This window comes from Mus musculus, chromosome 17 (assembly GCF_000001635.26).
Source record: "Mus musculus strain C57BL/6J chromosome 17, GRCm38.p6 C57BL/6J".
Taxonomy (NCBI): Eukaryota; Metazoa; Chordata; class Mammalia; order Rodentia; family Muridae; genus Mus; species Mus musculus.
The window spans coordinates 56560117-56584681 of NC_000083.6; the positions used below are offsets into that span (position 1 = coordinate 56560117).

The 24565-nt window shown below is 51.1% G+C and overlaps 1 protein-coding gene across 9 annotated transcripts; it reads right to left on the reverse strand.

The window, feature by feature from the left end:
- Positions 1-854: 854 nt before the first annotated feature.
- On the reverse strand, positions 855-24559 carry Safb2 (scaffold attachment factor B2). Of its 9 annotated transcripts, none has more exons than XM_006524157.3 (21): positions 24158-24555; positions 22868-22955; positions 18805-18869; positions 18525-18728; positions 17727-17789; positions 16762-16789; positions 15239-15896; positions 14787-14836; positions 14086-14186; positions 11284-11433; positions 11094-11203; positions 8779-8906; positions 7417-7508; positions 6763-6902; positions 6210-6500; positions 5829-5966; positions 5103-5145; positions 4388-4518; positions 3396-3508; positions 3246-3315; positions 855-1090 (listed from the first exon to the last, which is right to left on the reverse strand). In XM_006524157.3, exons 1-21 carry the CDS (start codon positions 24542-24544, stop codon positions 1087-1089), a joined length of 3054 nt encoding a protein of 1017 aa, XP_006524220.1. In that variant the 5' UTR covers positions 24545-24555; the 3' UTR covers positions 855-1086. The 9 variants fall into 9 exon arrangements, 5 of the variants coding, with proteins under 5 accessions (XP_006524220.1, XP_006524222.1, NP_001025150.2 ...); XM_006524159.3 differs by having other exon boundaries at positions 856-3127; positions 18521-18728; positions 24158-24417; NM_001029979.3 differs by lacking the exon at positions 855-1090 and adding an exon at positions 2826-3127 and having other exon boundaries at positions 6763-6899; positions 24158-24469.
- Positions 24560-24565: the final 6 nt, after the last annotated feature.

The following is a 24565-nucleotide window of genomic DNA, read 5'->3' on the forward strand; positions in this document are numbered from 1 at the left end:
GTCTTCCAGACACAACAGGTCTGACACATAAACTCAGCAAAAGTAGCAGAATGCACAGGTTCAAGGAAGACAGGTCTCCATTTCTGAGAAGGGCTGGCACTCCCACCACTACCTAAGAAGCTATGTCTAGTTGACACCCACAGATGAAGGAAAATCAGCTTTCCCCATTGAAGTGCCCTGGGTTTATTAAGCAACACTTCAGGCCATGCCCCATAGTTGGTCAACACAAAATGAACTCTGGTATTTCTGTACACACTTTTCTTTGCTTGGGAGCATTCTTAAAAATCTTATTGTTTACCTTTATATTTTTGTTTCCACCTTTGTGGTTTTTCTGTGTCTGTGTGTGTGCTACTAAAAATAGAACAGAACAGAACGGAAAGGAAAGGAAGAAAAGAAGAAAGTTTGAAGGGAGCCGGGCATGGTGGCGCACGCCTTTACTCCCAGCACTTGGGAGGCAGAGGCAGGCTAATTTCTGAGTTAAAGGCCAGCCTGGTCTACAGAGTGAGTTCCAGGACAGCCAGGGCTACACAGAGAAAACCGGGGGCGGGGGGGGGGGGGAGAGGAAAGGAAAGGAACATTAAGTTAGTTTGAAGGGTAGGGGAGGATCTGAGGGGTGGGAAAACATGTATGAAAAACTGGGAAAGGAACATTAAGTTAGTTTGAAGGGTAGGGGAGGATCTGAGGGGTGGGAAAACATGTATGAAAAACTGTTTCAGCTGGGTGGTAATCCCAGCACTCAGGAGGAAGAGGTAGGTGGATTTCTTGAGTTCCAGGCAACCTGAACTACAGAATGAGTTCCAGGACAGTCAAGGATATACAGAGAAATTCTGCCTTGGAAAATAAAAACTAACAAGAAAAGAACAACTTTGTTTTAATAAGAAAAGAAAAAAGTAACCTAAGGACGGTCAGGGGTAGGGGACAGGCAGGTATCTAAAAAGGGATAGGCCTGAGAGAACTGGGACCAGGAGCAAGTGGATACAGGTCACAGAAGTTCCATAAAGAACCACAGACAGTGTGCACAGTAGGTGCAGGTTCCTTAATGCTTGTCCCATGAGGGGTCCTAGCATGTCTGAAGAGATGCAGGGATCACCTGGGAAGCGAGAACCCAGAGAACCAGTGTTAGGTAATTCTGATGTCCCTGAAGAACGTAGCCACACTTGTCTAAGGTTACCAGGATAGCATTTCCATGTGTCATCAGACCCAGGGACTGCTGGCGTGATTGATCTGACCAGTGCCATCAGATTTCTTTTTCTTGTCCTGGAACTTGGTAGGTTGTTCAGGATGGCCTTGATCTCAGGCCTACCCCATCATACCTGGTGATCAGGTTTCTTAAAGTGGATTGTACAAGGTCACACAGGCAAAATGCCCACTCTGGACCCTAATTCTTGCATCTGAAAAGATGCAGACCATAGGGATGGGCAGGTAGACAGGATTTGGAACCTGGATACAGGAAGCAGTCACAGCAGTCACCATTTTCTGCTGTATACTAAGCACTATAAACCTTTTCTGCACTGTTAGAAGCCCTCCAGCAAGCAGGATAGGTACAGTGGCACACACTGGGAGGACAGAATTATGAATTTGAGGACAGTCAGCCCAAAGAGGGTAATCCCCTTAAAACACCACCCCAAACTTACCATCTTAGCCTTTTCAGGACACTGCTTGAGGGTAGAAAGCTCATTCTCAAGGCTGGGTGGCCATGCCCACCACCCAACTCCTAAAGATTCCATCTCAGCACAACAAAGCTACGTCTACTTTTCACACTAATTGTATCCTTTCCCAACTTCCAGCACCCACAATGCCACTTCCTTTCTGTGGCTGAGGACTTCGGGGATGTTCTGGTAGTGGGCCCAGTAGTGTCTGGCTCATTCCACTGAGCACTATGTCCTTGAAGTACAATGTCCTGTCTGAACTGGTTTTGCCTCAGCCTTGGCGGTGGGATGACACATGAACTGCTAACACCCTCTAGCACTGGAACTGCTGACATGCTCAGTAGCCCTCAGTCCTACCTGCTAGCCTAGGCTGGCTTTGCCATTCTGCAAATATAGCCTTGGAGACAGATCTTGTCAGGCCAGGCCTACCTGGTATAGGATGCAGAGTGCCCACATGACCAGGGCCCTAGTGAAAGGAGACTCACTTGACTGAAGTGCTGGTGGCAAGGTGGGCTCTGGCAGACTGAGATATGCAGAGGCAGGTTTGCTGCCACTCAGCACTGGTGGAAAAGACACCAAGAGGACAAATGGTATCCTGGCCTCAGAGATGGCCGAAGGCAGGTTTGGGCACCAAACTTGTGGCTTAAAGGACTCTGACTTCATAGGCAGCTAGTGGTAGGGTCAAGTACTAAAAAAAAACCAATTAGACTGTCAGTCACCATGCAAGGACCTCTCACTATGTAAGACGTCACCAGTGCCATGGCCACCAGTGCCACAGCCACAAGGGTTTGGATGCTCTCACTCCTGAGCCTGTGCTCAGACTGGGAGGAACAAATCCAGAGGTGGGTTATTCCGCTGGCATAGGCAGGTCGACGACACTGCTTGAGAAGGCACATAGTGCCTGCACCACCAGGCTGTGGCCTTTCAAGGAGGCTGCTAGGGAAAGGCGGCTCAGGCTTCTGTACTGGTCCTGGAGAAAGGGCAGCTGGCGGCTCTGCAGCTGCCTCTAACACCACAGCCTCTGAGCTTTGATTCCAGCGCCGCCATGTCTGAGATGTGGGGCAGAAGACCTGGACCCTGAGCATGGGCCAAGGGCAGGACAGAGCTGCAGCCACAAGAATAGGGCAGGGTGGAATGGGTCAGAGGGACGCAGAATGCCTGGCAGCAGAAACCTTGTCTTACAAACAGCAGAACAGGACTGTGTTTATTAAAAACACTAGGAGAGTGAGTTCACATCGACACTTGGCAGAACCTGTGAGGGTTCCACAAGTGGGAGGTGGCTGGAGTTGCAGTCTCTGCCTACTTGCAGCAGCAGGGTTTGGTCCAGAGCAGTTCAGTAGCGGCGGGTGAAGTGGGGGTGAGGGTGGGGGTTAGGAACTCGGCCACCCTGGTCCTGGCTGGCCATGCCACCACCTTCCAGTCTACCACTGGGCACAATATAGCCCTGGGAATGTCCACCGTGTGCAAAGCTGCCTTGCCTAGAACAAAGGCAGATAGTTTGCAAGGGCCATGCCTGCCAATGCCAGCCCAACCAGGGTGCACACATGTAGAGGGAAGAAAGGAGGAAGGCAGTGGCAGACGTTGAAACCTTCTTACCCAGCCATGCCACCCCGGCCTGCTGCCACATGCCCATGCCCAGGTCCTCCTGCAAGGCCCCGCTCAGCACCTGCAGGAGAGAGAGAGCTCTGTGGACTCTGCCTGCACGGTAGGCCTGGTGTTCACCCATTCCTTGCAACCCTTTGGTACCTCGCCACCGTATGTGTTCATGGCCCGTCATGTTTGTGTCCACAGCACTGTGCCAGACAGGAACCTGCTGCTCCTCCAACTGTGAGCTGTGCTCCGCCCACTCTCGGCTGACCCTTTGCAAATACAAGGTGACAAATGGCTGCCCCAGGCCCTTCCCATCACACCAAAGATGTGAGCCCAACTCTAGGGCATCTTCAAAGACAGACTGTGACCAGGGGTGGGCAAGGAGGACACCAGGCACCACCAGGGAAGAACAATCACCCACCAAGGCAGCCACACAGTAGGGCCACAAGAAGCCATAGTGGTCCACACTTGGGCCTACCCACTACTGCAAACATGCTGATACAAACACATGGGCATGTGCTGGCAACATGATCCACAGCTAAAAGGGAGCACATTAACACTTTGCTTTACTGCCTGATGGGTAGAAAATGGGAATGTCCACAGTATGGAATTCAACAGTAGATAGGAGCACAGCCTCCAAACACACCACAGCATGGAAGGGTCTCAAGGACACGGTGTTCATTGAGATCAAGTGTATGTATGCATTTCACCATATATGCTTGCAAAGCCATGGTGGTGGATTTGTGGGTAAAAGCCCTGGGTGGGTAAGGGGCAGGCTGCTGGTGGTATGTGCTTTCCAAAATGAAAGCAGTATAATCCAGGCTGGAATTAGGAACTGACAGCAGACAGTATGTAACAGGGAAGCAGGAAAGTGCTTGGGAGGCTAAGGCAGGAGGACTGTGTGGAACCCCAGCCTGTGTTCCACCTCAAACCACCTAACCACGAGTGCTCCTACTGCCTGTCAATGCATTGACGGGCTCCTACTGCAGTGGAGATTCACACCCTGTTGCCATGCACAGAACAGGGACAAGGTTCACACCTGCCATCATAGTCTCTATGGTGCAGCCAAGGATAGCAGGAGCTTTCATTGTTCCCTCTGAGAACACCCCAGAAACCCATCTCAGGTTCCTCCTATATAGAATACTTACCTGGGGGGAGGGGGTAGCCCTTGGCCTTCATTCAACTTCTTGTCAGAGCTGTAGCCATGCCAGCCGTCTCCGGAATCCCAAGCATGGTGCTCTAGGAGCCTTCCATGGCTGTGCTGGTCATCTGGGTAGTACTGTAAGGCACACGAGACAGAGCATGGGTTCTGGGTCTGCCCACAGTGCTTGGCTTCTGTATTCTATCATGCCTCTGCTCACACTGAGCTAAAATCCATGTCCCCTAGAAGTGCTATAAGGCTGGATGGCAAGCATGCCTAAGAGGTGGCTCTGCAGGGGCTGGCATGGGCTGAACATGGTAGCTCAGCCTGTGCATAAACCACCAGGGCTCTCTTGGTAATTCAAAACCAGCCTTCCTGACAGGTGATGAGAAAACATGCTCTGGGGGCCCCCAGGAGATGATCTACTTCTAAATCCCTGTCTTGACCCAAGCCCATCCTGAAGGACCCAACCTCCTCCTTGGAGACTTGGGCCACAGTGTGTTGTCAGGACCCTAGCAACCAGCTAAATCAGATGGGGCAAAGCCTATGGCCAATTCCCCACATGGCTGTAAAGCTGCCATTGCAATGAAGGTCTCCAGAACAAAGACACCAGTTTCCCAAGCAAGTACTAGTTGAGTCTTTTTATCAGACGAGACTCAGAATGGAGCAGCCCCTCTCCCCAACCCTACAGCAGGGGGTTACAGGTGGCTACTCAGACTTACCTGCCCATCCCGCTCCTCCACTCTGGTTCTGGACCCATCCCGCCTGCAAAGGGAACAGGGCATTGGTATGGCCGTGTGCAGGTGGGTGTGTGGGGGTAGAAGCAGAAGTCTCCCTTGGGGACAAGATTTGGCTTTTCCCCAAGCACTGGCTATATGCTAGGACACAGCACCAGGGATGGCAATGGCAGGTGGAAGGCTTTCCTCTGGAGGTGGGACCAAGACAGAACAGGCAGTAAGTCTCCAACAAGTGAGAAACTGAGAGAGACTGTCTAGGACCTGCCCCAGGCAGGCTTTGCCACACATTCCCATCAATGCACAGGGTTAAGATAGTTTGAAATACAGATAGTCTGGGGAGTCTGAGGAAGTCCTCAGGGAAAGAAAGAGACTACAGTTGGGAGAAGGCAGGTCCAGCCAGTGAGATCAAAGTCAGTGACCCCTCACCCCTTACAACCTGCTTCCTCCTCTAGAATATGAAGGCTAGGCTGTCCTGCCCAACCAAGGGGCAGAGGACAGTGGAGCCACCATGTGGATACTAAGAGTTAGGCACAGGGTACTTGGTGTGGGTCCACCTGGTCGGTGTTAGACCTGGTATTCCCCAGTGCCACCTGTGGCTGCCCTGTGGAGGTCCCAGGAAGCAATGAACTCTTCACAGAGAGCATAGGGACTCGTCACCATGCACTGGATAATGTCTGAGGAGCTGGAACTGGTGCAGGGGAACATGCTCACCTGTCTATGACATGCTCCTGGTAATGGCCACGATCTCGGTGATCAAAGTCATGGAAGCGGTGATCTGGCCGTGGAAAGTCTCGGTATCTGTCCTCTAAGGCTGCACGCTTCCCTTCTGGCCAGTAGCCATCGTCTCTCCTGGTTTGCAATTTGCAAAAATACTTAATTCAAGGTGGCAGCAGCATCCCACAGTTGCCAAAGGTACCTCAGGATGGAGGCAGGCTGTTAGGAGCCGACTATCAGCAAGAACACTTGCATGAGCACAACAGTGGATCCTCAAGCCTCTCCCCGAGTGGCTGGGCAATACAAGGTGCTGGCCAATGAAAAGCACTACATGCTTGTCCTCTGGGGAGAGGAGGCAGGACTGGTATCTGTACTCACCTAGCATCCAGGTCGTAGGGTCTGCGCAGTGCCCGCCGTTCCTGCTCAGCACGCAGCTGTTCTTGCTGCCGCCGCAGCTCCTCCCGCTCACGCATAATGCGCTGCTGTTCCTTGCGCCTTTCACGCTCCACTCTCATGCGCTCCCGCTCCAGCCTCTCCCGCTCCAGCCGCTCCCGCTCCAACCGCTGCCGCTGGCACTGGAGCTGCATCCGTTCCCGCTGCAAGCGAGCCTTCTCCCGTCGCTCCTGGAAGGCATCCAGACGCTGCTCCCGCTCTCGCTGCTCCCGCTCCCTGCACACGGGTGGCTGAAACCTCAGTTTGTGGCCTGAGTGCTGCCCATACTCAGCCTCTGGCCTCCTGTCCAGACCCCAGAGGCCTTGGCTGAGTCCCTGCCCTCCCACCAGGGTCTGCTGAGGCCAAAGGTCCATGTACAGCCAAGGCCTTGGTGTTCTCTGCCATGTGAGGGTCACTACCGTCACATTATCTGATGGTACTAGGAACTACTTCCAAGCAGACAAAATCCAAGGCAGGTCACCGCCAGAACCCTGCTCACCGTCTTCGCTCTGTCTCCCGGATTTCACGCTCCCTCTGCCTCTGGCGCTCCCTCTCCCGCTGCTCCTTGATCTTGTCGAATGACAGTATGTCTCTCTTCTCCCTGCCCTCTGACTTTCGGTCTTGACTTTTGGAGCTCTGCTGACCAGAACAACCCAGTGAGAACCAAATAGGCAGGGTGCTGTGGCTCCAACAGCAGCTGCAGCACAGTGCAGAAGGTCAGGGTCTCTCTGAGGTTTCACAGCCAGCCTGGCACACGCCAGCCTGCCTAGATCCCAAGTACTAGGCTTTTCAGTGTTCACCAAAGAGTAGTGACAGGTGCCACAGGACATCTAAAGTCAGGCTATTCTAAACCTTAAAGAACTGCTTGGGGGGATGGGCACTAGTAACACCAGCACTTGTGGGTACAGCAGGATTAAAATTTCAAGGCCAGCCTAGGATACAGAGCCCCTGCCAAAAAATCCAACATCAGATCAGAGCCAAGCCAGACCTTCCAGGTAGAGGGGAGGGTATACCTCATGCTTAGACTAAGATTCTTCTGAACCTGTGGTATCTTTGTTTGTAGACAGGGTTTCTCTGTGTAGCTCTGGTTGTCCTGGAACTCTCTGCAGACCAGGCTGGCCTCAAATTCAGAGATCTGCCTGTCAATGCTTACTCTGTCCTTTGACCTGCTTGTGGCCTTCACACTGATGACGGGCTCGCCCTTGGACTTGTCCATCACGACTGTACGCTCCATGCCTCTGCTTCCTGCAGGGAAAGCACAGCCATGATAAGCATACTGGCACTCTATACCTCAGCCTTGTGTCCATGGCCCTCTTCAGTTTTCAATGCTGTTTCTGCCTTGCAAACCATAACAAGTGTGTCCCTGATGAATGTATCTCCCAGCAATGGGCACATTTCCTCAGTGGGTGGCAAGCGCGTCGTCCCATTTGTCCCCAAGGAGCTGGCTGGCGTCGCTACACTGCTTTGCCCAGGCTGTAAGTACTAGGACGATTGTGGTGACTCTGGAGAGAATCACCACACAAGAAGCTGTATTTCATTTTTTAAAGACAGAGCTTCTCTGTGTAGCCCTGGCTAGCCTGGATCTCACTATGTAGACCAGACTGGCTTTGAACTCAAGAGATCTGCTTGCCTCTGCCTCCTGAGTACCGGGGTTAAAGATACCCAGCAATTTTAGTTTTATTTTAAACTCCTAGCTTTTGTTGTTGAGAAGAGTGTCTCTAGCTGCTGGTAAGGAGCCACACGGCACAATACAGCTCTCTCCAGCATTAGGAAGGGGAGCCACTGGTTTCAACAGAAGATGAAACAGCCCTGGGCAAACTCTACAACAAGAAGTACAATCAATCACTATAACATGGGAGCAAACAGCATGAAATAAACACAAGAACTGGGGCCAGGTAGATGGCTCAACACAGGCCTTGAGAACCAGACCCTAGAACTCAAGAACCACTTGAATGCCAGCTGGAACTAGAGTTCAGTGGAAAACACCCCCCCCCCCCATACAGCACAGGTAAATTCACAAACACAACAGGAGCTGTCCCAGGAAGAGGTGGGCTATTGGGCTATGACTATCAGCTTTTTACTCATCTTAAGATGGGCCAAAATGTCCCTCCTGCCTCGGCCCTGAGAGCAGCCTGTGCTCTAGGGTTATCTACCGTACCCTTCACAGGACAGGACCCCAGAGAAACTGGACTACACACACAAGCCCCCTTTCCTCTTGTGTGGGCAGGGCCTACTACTAGACTCCACTTTCAGCCTGCTGTACATCTGATGCTCTGATTTTGTGACAGGGGTTCACTACGCTGTCCAAGGTGGCCTTGATCACAATCTCTCTGACAACAGTTCTAAGCAGTGGGTGATGACCAGGGCCACTAGGCTTCATCACAGATCCTTCAGTTCCATCACATGGTCTGCAGCTAACCCAGCCAAGTGACAACTCTTGCCTGCCTCCTGCCCGTGACACCCTGAGCCCCATCAGGCTTCCATTTCTTCCACTACCATCCAAGATGCTGCTTACCTGATTTGGTGACTCGAGAATGACCAGCAGCTCCTGGTGTGAGTTCATCTTGATCCTTCTCCTTTTTAATGTCTTCTGGCCCTTTCTCCTCTTTTCTTTCCAGTTTTTCTTCCTTCTTGATCACAGTTCTGTTGAAAATAGTCAGCTATAGCTCCCAGTGGTTTCCACAGGAGCCACATAGCCCCACCCAGCAGGAAAAGGGAGGATCTGTGGCCTGCACCACTCCTGATCCCCTCTGGCAGCCTAAAAAGCTGGAAGCTTCAGGGCAGAGTGCTGCTGAAACCTAGCTCCTCAGTGAACCCAGAGGCTGGACTCAAATTCCTGATTCATCTGTCTCTAGATGCTAGGATGACAGGTGTAACATCATACTTGGTTCTTCATGGTGCTATAGACAGAACTCAGGGCTTGCTACACTCCCAGCCAAGAGTTTGCTTTCATGTGTGGGTAGACCCACAATGTACACATGTGAGACAGAGGACAACTGGTTTTCTCTGTCATGCATATTCTAGTAATCAAAGTCAGGCCATCAGGCTTGGTGGCAAGTACCTTATCAGCTGAGCCACCTTAAAAATATTTATACTTTTATTGAAACTCTTATAGAAAAATAATTTTAATCAAGCATAGTGGGTAAGCCTGTCTCTCTAGCTTTTGAGAGACTAAAGCAGGATTGAGTTTTGTGCCAGTTTAGGCTACAAGGTGAGACACTATCTCACAATAAACTAACACCAAATGACTTCCATGCTGACAAGCAGGACAGAGTACCCATGATGCCAGTCCAGAGGCAACTTAGGGAGCCTGGACTGACCTGCTTCCCATAGTTTCTAGACTCTTACACACCAAGCACACATGTATTTACCCAGGCATGGCGCTCTATCTTCCCAGAAGCACCATCTCAATGGAGTGCTAATACTCTAGTGTGGGTTGCATCTGCCTTCTGCATTTGCTTGAGGCAGAGCACACTGCTGCCTCTTCTCTTCTCAGCTGCTGCCAAGAGCCTGGACTAACTTTTTACACTCCCTTCTGCTCTGGGCGCCCTTATTCTTCCCCCATTCTCCTTCCTCTTGACATCTCATCTGTAGATTTCCAGTGATCCTGTTCTCCCTTTAAATTCTATACATCACACCTTCAGGCTTGCATATGTCTGTTCTTTTTTTCTCTCTTTCTTTTTCTTTTTTTTTTTTTTTGGTTTTTTCAAGACAGAGTTTCTCTGTGTAGCCCTGGCTGTGGCTGTCCTGGAACTCACTCTATAGACCAGGCTGGCCTCGAACTCAGAAATCCACCTGTCTCTGCCTCCCATGTGCTGAAATTAAAGGTGTACGTCACCACTGCCAGGCTGCATATATGTCTGTTCCTAAATTTGTTTATTAATGAGATTCCGAGCCCAAGAGGTTTTCCAGGCATCATATAATGGAAGATTTTTAGTAACACTCATAATCCTTTCATTGGCAGGAAAAAAACACTCTTCTATTACCAGACCTGAAGATGGCAGTACTGGAATAAGCCTCCGCATGCTGTACCTGCCACCTGCCATGCTTGGCCACATAGCTATAGCCAGGAGTTCCTAGAGTGAGTCGTGACCTCACTTATGCTTTGGTGGACAGCTGCTGGGTATTCCCCAGAGCCTGCCTCCCCCACACTGGCCTCATGACCTGATGCCTGATCGCAGTGACACGGACATTCTCAGTGCTATGGCTAGTTGTTGCCATCCTCACTATGGGACTTGAGCACTCTGAGGCCAGCCTGTTCCCCAATGACCTGCATAGAAAGCCCAGCCCCACTTGCACTGACACTACCCATGTGACACCCAACAGCAGAGCCCTCCTGCCAAAGTCTCCCCGATGGTGACAACAGAGACTGTCAGGCACTCGCCAGACCTCCAAATCTGTGCCCATCTCTGCTGAAAACATAAGCCAAATCCTTTGGCAAAAGCGATCCTGAGGCTCTGGGCTCCAAGCTGCTAAAGCATCTCAGGGTGCTGTAAGGATGCATGACATACTGGGATATTTTCAAGAAAAAAATAAAAATAAAAAAGGGAATACCTGGTATCTATCAGGATAGGACAGATGACCTGCTCAAAGTCCATACTGTGGCAACCAGCGCTGCAAGCTGGGAAAGCTGGCGCATGTTTGGGCTAAGAGTCAGCCCAGGAAGCCCTTCCAGGTCTGGAAAGTTCTCATGGCTAAGAAGAAAAAGCTAACAAGCTGTCTGGCTCTAGGCTTTGACTAAGGACTGCATTGTCCCATGGCTACCAGCTAGGAAGTGGGGTGTACAAGGGCACTGGGTCCCCAAAGAACAGGGCCGCCACGTCACTGTACTTCTCCGTCTTGATCTTCACAGGGTGAGGCCTGTCCGGCCCTGGCACCTTCTCCTTTTGGTCACATGCTCTCCTGTCTGACGACTTCTTCTCAGAGGGTTCATTCTTGGCCTAGAATGTAAAGGGGTGGTGGTGACATGGGAGCAACACAACCCTGTTATTGCTAGGGCTGACACAGCCAGACACCTCACCTTCTCCACAGAGATCATCCTCCCATGTAGTTCAGTTCTGTGCAGGTGGCTAATGCATTTGGTGGCCTCATCTGACGTGGACATTGTCACAAATCCATAGCACCGAGCCCCTGGACTGCGGGCATTGGTGACCACCTTGGCTCCGATGACCTCCAAGGGAAAGAACACACCTATATAAGGATGCATCTAGCCTCTGTCACAAAAATCACAGGGCTTATTATAGACCAAGCAACAGAAGACACCCATAACTGCTGTTGTCCTCGGTACTCAGCTCTAGTTAGTCAACCTCTGTGGATTCTAGAGAATCTTAATCTGTTAGAGCAGTTTGCCTTACAAGATTAAGATTCTCAAACAGTACACAGAGCCAGTAGAGCACCACACGGATAGATATGAAACCTAGTCAGACCCTGCATAGCCAAAAGTGCCTGCTCAGTAGCACCTGACCCCTGCCAGGCCCCCTGAAGGCAGCAGCCACTGTACCATAGGGAAGGGCTGACACTTTGCAGACCCAGAGTTTCCAGGACATGGACAGGGAAGGGAAACTTAGGTGGGTTACAGGTGACATGAGAAAATGCAGAGGCTGTGAACTGAATGGTGGTGCCTTGACTCAAGCATGGGGAGCTATGCAGGAGGGACCCTCACAGTTCAGACAGGACAGCCAGCAGCTGGTACACCTGCCCACATGGACAGGGGGTTATTGTGCCCAGCCACGGGTAACATGGGATAAACCTGGTGGACACCAGAATCTGTTCAGCCAAGAAGTAGCCCAGTATGTCAGGAAGGTGTAGGGCCCCCCCCCCCCCCAAACCATATGAACTGAAAGACAGTGACTGGCACTAAATAGTAGAGACCATGGCAGAAAGTGCAAAAGAAATCTACCAGAATGAAACAAAAGAACTGGGAGATACCAACCAGGGCTGGGGAGGTGAGGAAGGGCAGGGAACTTGGCACCAGTCCAAGGCCACAGACTTAGCACCTGCCTCAATCCCATGAAAACAATGATTTGCAGAGTTCCAAGAGGGTTCACGATGTGAGTCCCTAATATAGGAGCAGGAAAAGCAGAGCCCAGAAAACCCAATGTATTCCTCTGAAAACACTCCAAGACAGGGAGGGAGAATGAACTGAAAATGTAGGGAGAAAAAGGCAGTGGGTAGTTGAAAAGACAAAAATCAAGTGCAGCTGGACAGGACGTATCTGTCCACTGAAGAACAAGGCTGTCCTCCTCAGTCAGGAAGCACAAGGGAGGCGGCCTGAGGGCAGGAAGAGCCTGGGGCAGTGGGCTGCAGACCTGAGCCTTTAGTGTCAAGCATAACTACTAAAGTGAACATGGCAAAGCAGGAACTGGCATCATCCTGTGCTCTGGAACCTGGGGCTGTACTCCAGCACAAGAATATCCCTTGTAGACATACACATGTGCTCAACAGAAGAAATTCAGACAAACAGATGGGGCCTGGGGGCATGGTGCCCTGGGACCCAAGTCGGAGAGAAGAATGGCACCATGTGCCCTCCAAACCCCAGGCACCAAGTATCTAACACAAAGAAGCATGTGTCCTGGAACACAACGCTTAAGTCAGGGCATTAAGCCAGGGCAACACCATCCAGTTCTGAGCCTTTGCATTTTCTCATATATTGGAGGTATGGCTGTTTCTAGATACATACTGGCCTGCTGCACCCCTAGTCTGAGCCTTGGGAACACCCTTTGACCACTGTATTTGAAACCTGACCTTCGCCCTGCTGTCCTCACGGTTCTGGCCTTGAGAATTATGCACACACATACTCACTGGCTCTCAGGGTGTAGGTGCCTCTATACATACCAAAGTGCATGGAGGACAGCAGCACCAAACAACCAAAAACTAACTATGGTCCAAGAGTCTGTCTAAGGACACCACCTGTAGTGGGTATGACAACTGCTGAGGGTGGGAAAGGTACCTAGGCCTGCACCCAGGGATAATGAAGACTTCTGCAGTGACCACACCCATGCCCAGGTACTTGCCCAGAGTACTGTGTACCACTGCTCAGACTCATTTATCGCAGGGTAATTTCTTCTGTCCCCAAGTGCTTGAGGGAAGCTCTCAAGTGTATTACCTTGAGAAGTTGGACCCAGTCACCTGCTCAAGTTTCTAGTGCTTCAGGCTGAAGGATGAGGAGTCCAACAGCTTGATCAGTGGCACACAATAATGTTTGGGCTTTAGACTCAGAAGGACCTTTCAGAGGGAATTGTCCTCACATGGTCCTGAGAAGAGCCAAGATAGAATGAAGCTACTCTCTGCTGGAACCTGGGTTTTCTAAGCACAATGTTGCCTAGGATGAAACTGATTCTCATGTCTCCACCTTAGGAATGCCAAGATTTACTGTATGTAGTACTGGGTATGAACCCCAGGACTTCGTGACAGCCAAAGGGGAGCACTCTACAAACTCATCTCTGCCCTCAGGACTCAAGTAGTAGCACAAGCCTGTCACCACAGCTGTCTCACATATGGAAGAAGGCAGACGGTTCAACTGTGAGAACTCAGAATGACAGGGCAGGGGAGCTGGGAGTGGTGGTCCAAGTCTTAGATCAGCCTGGTCTGCACAGCAAATTCCAGGCCACCAAGGGCTACAAGAGCCTTCCCCAAGTTCATACCAAGAGGGTGGGTCCAGTCAGTGACAGAGCATGTCCCAAGCATGCATTAAGTCCCAGGTTCCACCTTCAGCATGAGCAAGAGAAAATATAAAAACACTGAGGAAACGGACACTAAAAGCTAGGAAGCGAGATGCCTTTCCAACCCCACCTTGCTAGCAGGCAGATGTAGGGTGCCCTACCTTCCCATGCTTGCTGAAGAGGCTCTTGAGGTCAGCAGCACGGGTGCTGGAGGACAGCCCACTGACCCACAGGTTCCTTCCTGAGCTACAGCTGGCACGGCCTGGAGAGAGGAGGTTATCAGCACCATTGTGGCAGGACCTATCCCCATGGTGCATAAACTGTAAGATTCCCTTGCCATGCCTGTGCATGAGTGTGAAGGCCAAGGGTCTTCCTCAAATAATTTTCTACCTTACTTTCCAAGACACAGTACAATGAACCTGCAGCTCACAGCTGTCTGGATTGGTGGAGTAGTGAAGCTCAGTGCTCCTCCTGCACCACCTCTCCAGGGATGCACATCTGTTTAGCTTTCTACATGGCACCGGGGATAAATCAAGAGTCTTTGGGCTCATACTGCAGGCACTTTACATGAAGCCAGCAGGCTCTTCACTCAAGAAATAATCAGAGCAATACCCCCATGGCAGAGAAGCCTTGAAAAGATGGCTCAAGGGGTCTTATAGGTGCCTCCTTGCCACTTACAGAGCAGATGTTCCTGTCTAGACATACTACCATGATGTACAACACAGAACAACACACATAAACCCTCAGAATCTTGACAGTGGTTCAGGGAAGTGCCATGTGCATGGACAATTGGCACGTGTGGCAGCCTGGAGCCCATCCCCTCCCTGAGTTACCACATGGCAACAGGACAAGAGAGACCTACCTTTTTCATCTTTAATGACTGGCTTTATATCTTGTTCTTCCTTAACAGAGCTAGAGACAAAAATGAATGTTACTGCAACACAGAAAAGCTAAAGTGAGCGAATTTTACAATAGAAATGTGTCAAGCTGAATACCTACCAGGGAACTAGGCTCACATTAAACTGACAGACACCTTTTGTGAGTTTATGTTGAAAAATCTGACCACATACAATGTCAAATCCCTACAGAGCAATTCAGATTAGCTGACGATACCAGTCGTCAATTTAAGAACCCAACGATGGCAGGTTGAGTAAGGGAAAACCAATCACCCATTAAATATATGCAGAGACATTGAGCTGCCTGAAGGAGCTAGCTGGGCAGAGTGGCTGCCGACTGCAGGCTCTAACAGCTCATATGTATCCTAGTGACAATGAAAGGAGATAGCGTCTGGTCTAGGACTGAGAATCAACAAACCTCATTTTCTGATCAGCGCCCTCACTGGCTGAGGACTCTTTAGGAGGCGCAGGGACGTCATTACAAGCGTCAAAAGCAAACTTCTTCACGTCTTCTTTGCTATCTTGGGGCTCAGGGCTCAGGGCTGCCGTGGGCGCTCGCACCAGCTCCTGGCTGGTGGCCTCCGGGAGCTGGGCAGCCGTGCTACTCTGTTCAACTGGCTCCTCTAGCCCTACAGGCTCGCAGTTCATCCCGGCACCTCCACCTGTGCCCAGAGCTTCTGCCTGCGCCTGATGCTTCCGCCTTCGCTTGCGCTTCCGCCTGTGCCGAGTACCTCCACCTCCACCCGGCGCATCTGCCAGCTCCCTTTTCACTACTGCTAACGGGGCATCTGCCTCGCTCCACTGACACCGAGTGCTTGGAGACTCAGACTTGCTGCTGCTGGCCAAAGCTAAATCTCCCTCCTCCTCCTGCTCCTCTTCCTGATCTTCTTCCTCCTCTTCCTCTTCCTCTTCCGGGTGGCCGCAGCTCTCAAATAGGTCCTCTTCCTCCGCCAGCTTCCTGTCTGGCCCCACGCTACTCGTGGCCTGGGCAAAGGGCTGCTCCAGCTCCGAACCTTCTTCTTTTACTGGCTCAGATTTACAAGTTTCCCCCAAAATGTCGAGTATTTTCTCATTTTCTACGGATTTAACAGGAATAGAATGGCACAAGGTTTAATCACCAGGGAAATAAAGCAATCACAACTGCGGCTCGGGCGCTGCGGCCCTGCTCACACCGACAGAACTGCTGGCTACACAGAGATTGGAAAACCCGCTACACAGCGCCTGCACCCTACCTGCGCCCACGGCCATGGCGCCCCCAGCCTGCGCCAGTGGCAGAGGTGGGCCCCCCCCCATACTTCTACCCTACAACCACAGCGCAGCTTCCACGGCTTTCTTCAGAGGTTCCGTCACGCCTGTGTCTTCCATCAAGCACATTCCTTCCCAATGTCCACAGTGCTGAAGCCATGGCAGTCACCATTTACTGAGGAGCTTGCTGCTCTCAGCTTGATGGATTGCGTGCGGTCAGCACCACAGTCCAAGGCTACTGAACCGCTCTTCACCTTTGGGAACATGGCAGTCCATAGGGGCTGATGATGAACATCTTGGCAGAAACCCGCTTTTCTTCTGACATTGGTGGCTTCCGGGGTAAGTCCCCTACCACAGCCTCAGCCTGCCTTAACTGCATCAACCCCATGACTTTGGCTTGGTAAGGTATCACAAGATCTGTCTTGTGTGTGGACTCGCTGCCTCACCTTGTGGCCACTTACTGCCACTCTGCATGGCCTGATGCAAGCGGCGCATCTGCCCCCAAGACTGTCTTGGGCTGCCACAGCACACGCACAGATCTGGTGATACAGTGGGTTTCCAATCTCTGATCCTGTGCGATTGGGATGGTCAACCACTGGGGTGATTTATGAAACCATAACACAGCTGAGAACAGACAGGACTTAAGTGCGAGCAGCAGGGGCGCAAACCGCACTGTTGTGCCTGCCTCAGCAGTACCTGGTTCCATGGGGGCTTCTTCATCAGCCTGTTGGAGAGAGAATAGAAGGGTAATAGAAGGGTACACGTCACTCCAAATAACACAGCCACAGATCCCATGCATACATCTATCACCAAGGCCTTATCCACTTAAAGGCTTCTCAGTGGACAGCCACACCTTGAAAAAGTGCTCTTGTGTACCAGGCTGAAAAACCCCTCTGGGCCTGAAATTGAACCCTATTCTACAAAGTAGCCAATGGCAAAGACACAGAGAGACTAGACAGTGGTCACCTCCCTCAGTGAGCTTGGGACTTAAGGAAGCCTGTCTCCTCACTCAGAACAGCGGCTGTACTCCCTGCAGGGGCCCGGGACCTCACAGTCTCCAGCACAGGCATCTCTGCATACCAGGAGCTGTATCCATTATTGCTTCAGGGCTACCACCACACTAAGTTCATCCCTGAACTCAGCTACTCTAACTCCAAGCCTGGATTTCTTTGGGAACCACCCAGGCACTTACAGAACCCAGCTGCCTGGCCCTTTAGCCCCACCTCACAGTTTCTCCACAACCCATGTGTCAGCCTCCAAATTCAGGCTCCAGTTACCATCTGTACCACACTGTAAGGTTGGAGGTGACTAGACTACAGGGTTCTGGTCCCACCAATGCTTCCTTCTTTTGGTGGATTGTGAACATAAAACATGAAGATACTGGCTGGGGAAGGAGAGGCCTCTGTTGTCTTTTCCTCCCTCTGTTCCCTGGCCAACATGAAGGGGAGCAGCCTTCTCTGGTATACTCTCCCACTGCCATAATAGTCTGCCTCCTCTTAGACATATAGCAAGTCACCTGACCTTGGACTTCAGTCCCTGGAAATGTAAGCCAAGGTACAACTGCTCCCCTAACTGTCCCTCAGGCAACTGCCACAGGGTAACCAGCCAATGGAACATCAGTGTCTCCTAAACTGCAAGAACCACAGGGAGACTCCACTCACCAGAGTTACTTTAAGGTCTGACACGGAAGCTTCCAGAGTGTTCTTGAAGACCTCCTCATCCACCTGGCAAATGAATCAGAACATGACTTCATGGAGGCCAGAGTTGTGAACACTTCAGCCTGTACCTCACAGCTTCCTACACAACCTATGTCCACTCTCACCAGTGCCCATCACTGTGTCAGCTCAGCTGACTCGTGTGTGTGTGTGTGTGTGTGTGTGAGAGAGAGAGAGAGAGAGAGAGAGAGAGAGAGAGAGAGGACCACTTGGGAGTGTTGCTCTCCTTTCACCCTGGGATCCATGAAAATTCCTGCAGCCCAGAGAGCCTCCACAGGGCCATACACTCAGATTATGCTGAGCAGGGGTCCTCCAGTTTATCTAAGACCCACTGGATGTTCCTATATTCCCTGACCTCAGTTGAGGCTCAATTTCAGCAAGTCCCTCAAGAACAAAACCACAATACCACTGGAATCAACTGTGAGCATCATGCAAAGGCAACCTGCACAGACTTGGGTTGGCCTCAGGTCTTCAGAGCAGACAGCAGCACCACCAGGTAAGACTGTTCTGTTGAGTGTGTGTCCAGAGCAGTTAAAAGCCCTTGTGACCTGAACAGCCTTCATGCCACCCACACACCCATCTCCTGTGAGTCCACAGCACTCCTTGCACTATGCTGCAGCAGTGGCCACTGGCCTACAGTCCCTACCAGGTATTAAACTCGGGGTCTGTTTCTACCAGGGCCTAGGTAGCCATGATGCTGAGCCCCTGGGGCCGCTGGCACACACGTGGCTGCAAGTTACCTACAGCATGCTTCAGGAGCTGAGCTGGAAGCTGTCCCAGCTGCGCGGCCACGTACTCTTTACTGTCATCAAAAGCATGAAGAATCTGGTTGACGGTGTCGGCCTTCCCCAGGCAGGGCACACTGAGGTCCTCAGCCTCCATCCCATCTGGCACACCTGTATCCATGGTGTCCCTGTCTTGTGAACTCTGAAGAATCACAACCCCATCCTGTGAGGGGAGTGAGGATGTCAGTCACCAAGACCCTAGGGCATGGGAAGATGTGCCGCCCCCAGGCCCAACACACCTGCCCATATCTGGAATCTTCCTCCAGGCCGTTGTCCTCGCTGCCCTCCTCCTCCATCTTGGATCCTAGTTATAGAATAGTGTCAGTTGGGTTAGAAACCAGAGTCAGCCTCAATTTTTTGACAGGTGACAATACAATTCCACATTGTTAGCTATTTGCCCATATTGCAGGGACTCTGTCTTGGTCGGTGTCTAAGCCAAGGCTTCAATCACCATAGCACAGTGCTCAGACTTTGCAATAAAAACAGCTTTAAGAGAGCTCATATTTGTCCCAAACTAAACACCTCAAAAAACAGAGGGAAAAAAAAGCTAGGCTGGTCTGGAAACTTCATTGCTAGTTGGGCTGGACTATGCAAGCCTGTGGGACACCTGCAGTGCTGTCTGTGGACACACTGGACTGTCGATGGGTCTACTTGCACTCTGGTACCTGCCTGCATGCTCACTCTGCAACTTAGCACTGGTCATGTGCGATACGTGCACAGCTGCACGGGGTGTTCTGAGTCAACAACGGGTCTTCAGTTGTTACCCATATTATTTCCTAGTACAGGGTCTCACCTGTACCTCACCAGTCGGCCTGGAGCCAACTGACTCAGCGTGGCTAGTCGACCACCAAACCCAACGGACCCTCCTGTGCCTACCTCCCCACCACCGTGGTTATGGATGCACACTTGGTTTCCCATTGTTAATAGGGATCTGAGCTCAGTCCCACACTCATGTTTCTGTGGCAAGAGCTCTGCTGACCGAGCCCCCTTAGCTACACAACTGTTTTGTGGGCAAATCTGCAGTACACAGAACACTGCACTAACGGTTTTGTGGGAAAAAAAAAAAAAAAAAAACAGGAAAGAAAACAAACAAACTCTGTAGGGTGTCCTACTATACCAAGGAAGACAGAGGCAGCTCTTGAGAGTTACTCAAAGCTTGACACCTGGAAGGAGGAGGGAGCAGCATCAGGTGCAGCCTCTTGTAGTTGCCATCATTTCTGATGGATATGATTATCATGCAATGCCCAGGATGCTTCTTCATTTCCTCAACCCTCCAACCCTGGCATCACACAGGACGTTAACACTACCACAGTGTAAACACAGTGGGTCCTCAAATCCGGAGGCCTTCTGTCCATCTGTTTTATTGTTTCAACAGCCAACACATCAGACAACTTCCAAACACTGAATACTGGGAAAGTCCTAAAACCACAAACAAAACCTGAACATCGTCTGCTAAAAGAACAATTGTCTGGGGAGACTGCTCAGTGGTTAACATGGACTCTGAACTCAGTGCCCCAGCATCCATGTAAATGCTGGGTGTGGTGATCCACTGTCATCCCAGGGCTGGGAAGGTGCAGACAAAGTGTTGGACACTGAATCAGCAGTCCCAGGCCAATGGATAAAAGCCAGGTGAGATTTGAATGACAGATGCCAGGTATCCGAACACTTTGTGGCCAGTTCACTACGCTGTTTTGGGAGACTAGGAAACCTTTAGGACAGTGGTCCTCAACCTTCAAAATGCTGTCACCCTTTAATATAGTTCCTCGTGTGGTGGTGACCCCAAACCATAAAATTATTTTCATTGCTAGTTTGTAGCTGTAGTTTTGCTACTATTATGAATTGTAAATTACCTGTTTTCCAATGGTCTTAGGTACTAGGTAACCTCTGGGAAAGGGTTATTTGATCAGAAAGGGTTGTGACCCACAGACTGAGAACTGCTGGTTTAGGAACCTTGCTAAAGAAGTCTGTCATTGTGAGAGGCTCTGAGAGCCTCACTTCATTTCTGTTCTTTCAGCTTCCTGTGCATGGATGGAAACATGACCATCCAGCTTCCTGATCCAGCTACCCACTGGCATGCCATCCCCAACATTACCAACTCTCCCTTTGGAATCAAATGGCCAAGTTCAACCCACAGAATCAACTGTATAAAGCTGTCCTCTGATACCTCATGTGGGCCACCACAGTTATTAAAATGTTAAAACAAAAGTGGGGGTGGGGGGAGGTGGAGGGGGGCTAAAAGGAGTATGAGATGGCTCAGTAGGTAAAACAGTTGCTGCCAGTCCTGACCATCTGAATCTGATTCCTGGATTACACATGGTGGAAAGAAATGGCTCCTAGATAGTTCTCTCTGGTCTCTGTGCTTGCACTGTGTTATGTGTGTACATGCCCTCACGGGTACGCACATACACACACTAAATAAAATGCAAAACCCACAAAACTAGTTAGGGTAGATGTCATCTGAGAAATGCTGGGGAGGTGGAGACAGGAGGATCCTTAGAGTTGATGGTCAACCAGCCAGGCTGAATCAGCAGGCTCCAGGCCAGTGAGAATCTACCCCATGAAATACCATGCACAACAACTGAGGTCAACCCACTGTTAACCTTGTACCTCCTATATGTGCACACCAATCCTCACAGGCACAGAAAGAAATGTCAACTTTTAATAATCCTTAAGACTTTGACTAGATATCCAAATCCTGGCCAAGACTATAGCTTGATACCTAGGCAGTGCCTGGTGGCTCTGGTTAAATTCTCAGAACCAGATAACTCTATGGTTCTCAGAGCAGTTCAGCTGGAGAATGGGACTCTGAATACTCAAGCCCTCTGTGGTGGGTGCAGTACCCTCATGGGACATAGAAAGGACATACCAATGGTTGTTTAACATCAGCACAAGGGACATATTTACTACCCAATTCAACAAGAATTAAACAGGTCAGAACTATTCTTCATGCAGTGATTTCACCCGTATTTGAGAGGCTCTGGGACAAATGCAGGGCTTTCTGCAAACACGTGCCCACTCCAAACCCCTTGTTTGAGCCAGCCCCACTTGTGAGAGGGAGTGACTGTGACTTTCCTGGAACTTCTTCCCACTTTGCCAGAAAGTGGTGCTCAGAGAATCACTAACAGTGTCTTGTGGGCTAAAACCTCACTTCTATCATCCCAGAGCCTCTGGCCTGGCCTGGAAGCCATGGGCTAGCACATCACACCAAACACCACATTCTTGAGCACCTCCAGAGATGGACAGGCATAGCTCTGCCCATGGAGGCACCCTCTCAACCATGCCAGACCTCCCCCAGGCTCATCTGACAATGCTGCCCACTGATCTGATATGCTTGCGGCAGGTCAGGCAAGTGTCTGCAACACAAGCAGCCAGGGTTATACTAGGTCTCCAGGTTAGTGCTTTTTAAAAAATGATTATGGCTGTCTCTGTGAGCACAGTTAGACATATGTGCGCCTCAGTGTGAATGTGGATGTCAGAGATCAACTTTTGGGAGCCAGTTGTTTCTGGTCTCAAGGATCAAACAACTCTCAGATTCAGGAGCTTCTACCTTCGGTAGCTGAGCCTTTTCACTAGCCCTCAGTTATTGGTTTGTTTGGGGCAGTGGTGTTTGGGGATTAAAGGCATGCACCACCATATCTGGCCCTTAAGAGTCTCATGTAGCCAGGCCAACCTGGAATTGGCCATTCTCTTGCCTCAGCCTAGAATGCTGATGAAAAGCTGTCCTCGAAGCCACTGGTAAAACCTGACTTCAGGGCAATGGGCAGATGGCTCAGCTGGCAAAAACATTTCTTGTTTTGAGCTTGGGGGCCTGGGCTCAATCCCAGCACCCGTGAAGAGCTGGGCATGAGGGTACTTATAATCCTAGTGCTGGGGTTTGAAGATGGAGGACACTGGTCCTCACAGGTCAGCAGCCCAGCCAAATCACTATGTAGACAGATGGATCAGCGGTTAAGAAAGAGCACTAACTGCTGTCATACAGGATGGGCTTCAGCTCCCAGGAATCACATGGAGACTGGTAACCATTCCTGACTCCAGTTCTAAGGGGTCCAAGACCTGCTTCTGACCTCTGTGGGCACCAAACACATGTGCATTCACATGCAGGCAAGCGCGCACACAAACACACACACACACACACACACACACAAAATAAACCTTAAGACAAAAACAAAACCTAAGGTGGACACAATGTGACACTATGGCTGTCCCACACACATGCACATCTAAGTATGCATATTACACATACACAGAGCAGAGCAGACACCCATTCCCCAGGCCCAGCGTCAAGCACAGGCAGTTAAGTACCTTTGGTGTTTCTCTTTACAGCCCTCTTGCTCACAGCTCCCCAGCTGATTCCAACCTCCTCAGGTTCTTGTCCTTCCTCCTTAAATGCCTGATGGGAAAGAGTATGAAGTTTTAAATAAAGTTATCTTTTAGGAGGGGTTGACACAAAGTGTTCTTTAAGAAGCAACTTTGCAGTTGCAAGTGTTCACAATCTAGCTTAAGACCACATTTAGCAGCCAGCTCCCCTTCCCTGCTCAAGACCCAAAACCTAGAGAAAGGGAAGCTGAAAGCTTGGGTTGCAGAGTCACTGTCAGCAGGTTGTGGTCATACATGACCTGGCAGCTTGTAGCCCTAGATGTAATCCCCAACCCAAGACAAAAAAATAGAATAAAATCCAAGTATTAACCCCAAATCAGGGTTGGTGACCGCTCATCTTGTGTGCTCTTTCATCAAACACAGGGATGATGGTAGGAAACCTGTCCTTGATTCAGGCAGGGCAAAGAGCTGAATGGGGCGCTCAAAAGGCCTCCCATAACAAAGCAAACCTTTAATTCCAGCATTTTGGAAGTGAAAAGGGGGGGCAGGAGACCAAGAGCTGAAGTCTAGTCTGGGTTTCACAGCAAGTCCAAGGCCACACTGGGCCACAGTAGCTCTCCAAAAAAAGTTTTGCGTGGGAGGGGAGGCGCTGATTTTTGATAAGGAAAAACAACATAGACCGAAGAAGAAAGCGCTGGCCAATTTTCCCTCAAAGTATTCTGGCGCCTTCTACTTGCAGCCAATCAGGAGTCCCTAACCCTCAAGGACCCTGTTCCACAGAGGCAAGCTTGTGTCAAGCGCTGAAGGGCAGTAGACAAGACTTCTTGTCTAGGGGGAGGAAAGTGACATCTTACGCTGACTCGAGATGACAACTAGGCTCCAAGACCAGGGAAGCGCGAGGGGACCGGACCTGGGAGCGAACATGGTCTGTGCAGAGACACTGGGCACCGCCAACAGTGGGGTTGACTGATAGATTCCCCAGAAGAGTAAAACTAGGGTGGCGGAAAAGACAGCTGCAGGTGCAAGGTCATCATGGAGACGTGCCCAGAGCCACCCGATTACTCAACAAGGCCCGGCTTCCTGCAAATCCCGGGGCAAGTGGGAGGCGAGACACAGAGAGGGGCAGCGACTAGTAAAGGTCACACAGCCTCGGCTGCTTCGGTAACTGACAGCACAGACCGAAGTCGGGGGGGGGGGCTCGGGGTGGGAAGGCCGGCCCGAGTCTGCGCGGGCAGTTACGTGCCCGGGTCCACGGCGCCACTCGGGTTCCCTCACCTTCCTCAGCCGCTCCATCAGCACGCTCTTGTTGCCTCCCGTATCCAGGTTCCGCTTTTTCAGCTCCGCCCTCAGGTCGATCACCCGCAGGTCGCTGAGCCGCCGCGTCCCACTCTCCGAGGCGCCCGGACCAAAGGCGGGGTCGCCCGACCCGGTCCCGGGTTCCGCCATCCTCGCTTCCGCGACTTCCCAACTCGCTCCGGAACCCCCTCCACTCGCTGGCACCAGCTGTGGCGGCTCGGAGGTAGTACAAAATGGCGCTGCCGAAGAGGAAAACGCACTCGCTTCCTCCCGCCTCCCTTTGCGGCTGCGCAGGCGCACAGCTCTGACGCACCTCCTAGGTCGCACGCCAAAGCAGTCTCGAGCCTCGCGGGTACAAGTGCACATGCGCAACCGGTCGTAAGCCCC

Excerpts from the sequence above, each read along its gene's own strand:
- Safb2 (XM_006524157.3), bottom strand. The coding sequence starts at position 24,544 with ATGTGCACTTGTACCCGCGAGGCTCGAGACTGCTTTGGCGTGCGACCT. Across the intron at positions 11,434-14,085 it reads TCTTCAGCAAGCATGGGAAG|GTCATCGGAGCCAAGGTGGT; the intron begins GTAGGGCACCCT and ends TTTCCCTTGGAG. Across the intron at positions 6,501-6,762 it reads CGGGAGACAGAGCGAAGACG|GGAGCGGGAGCAGCGAGAGC; the intron begins GTGAGCAGGGTT and ends ACCCGTGTGCAG.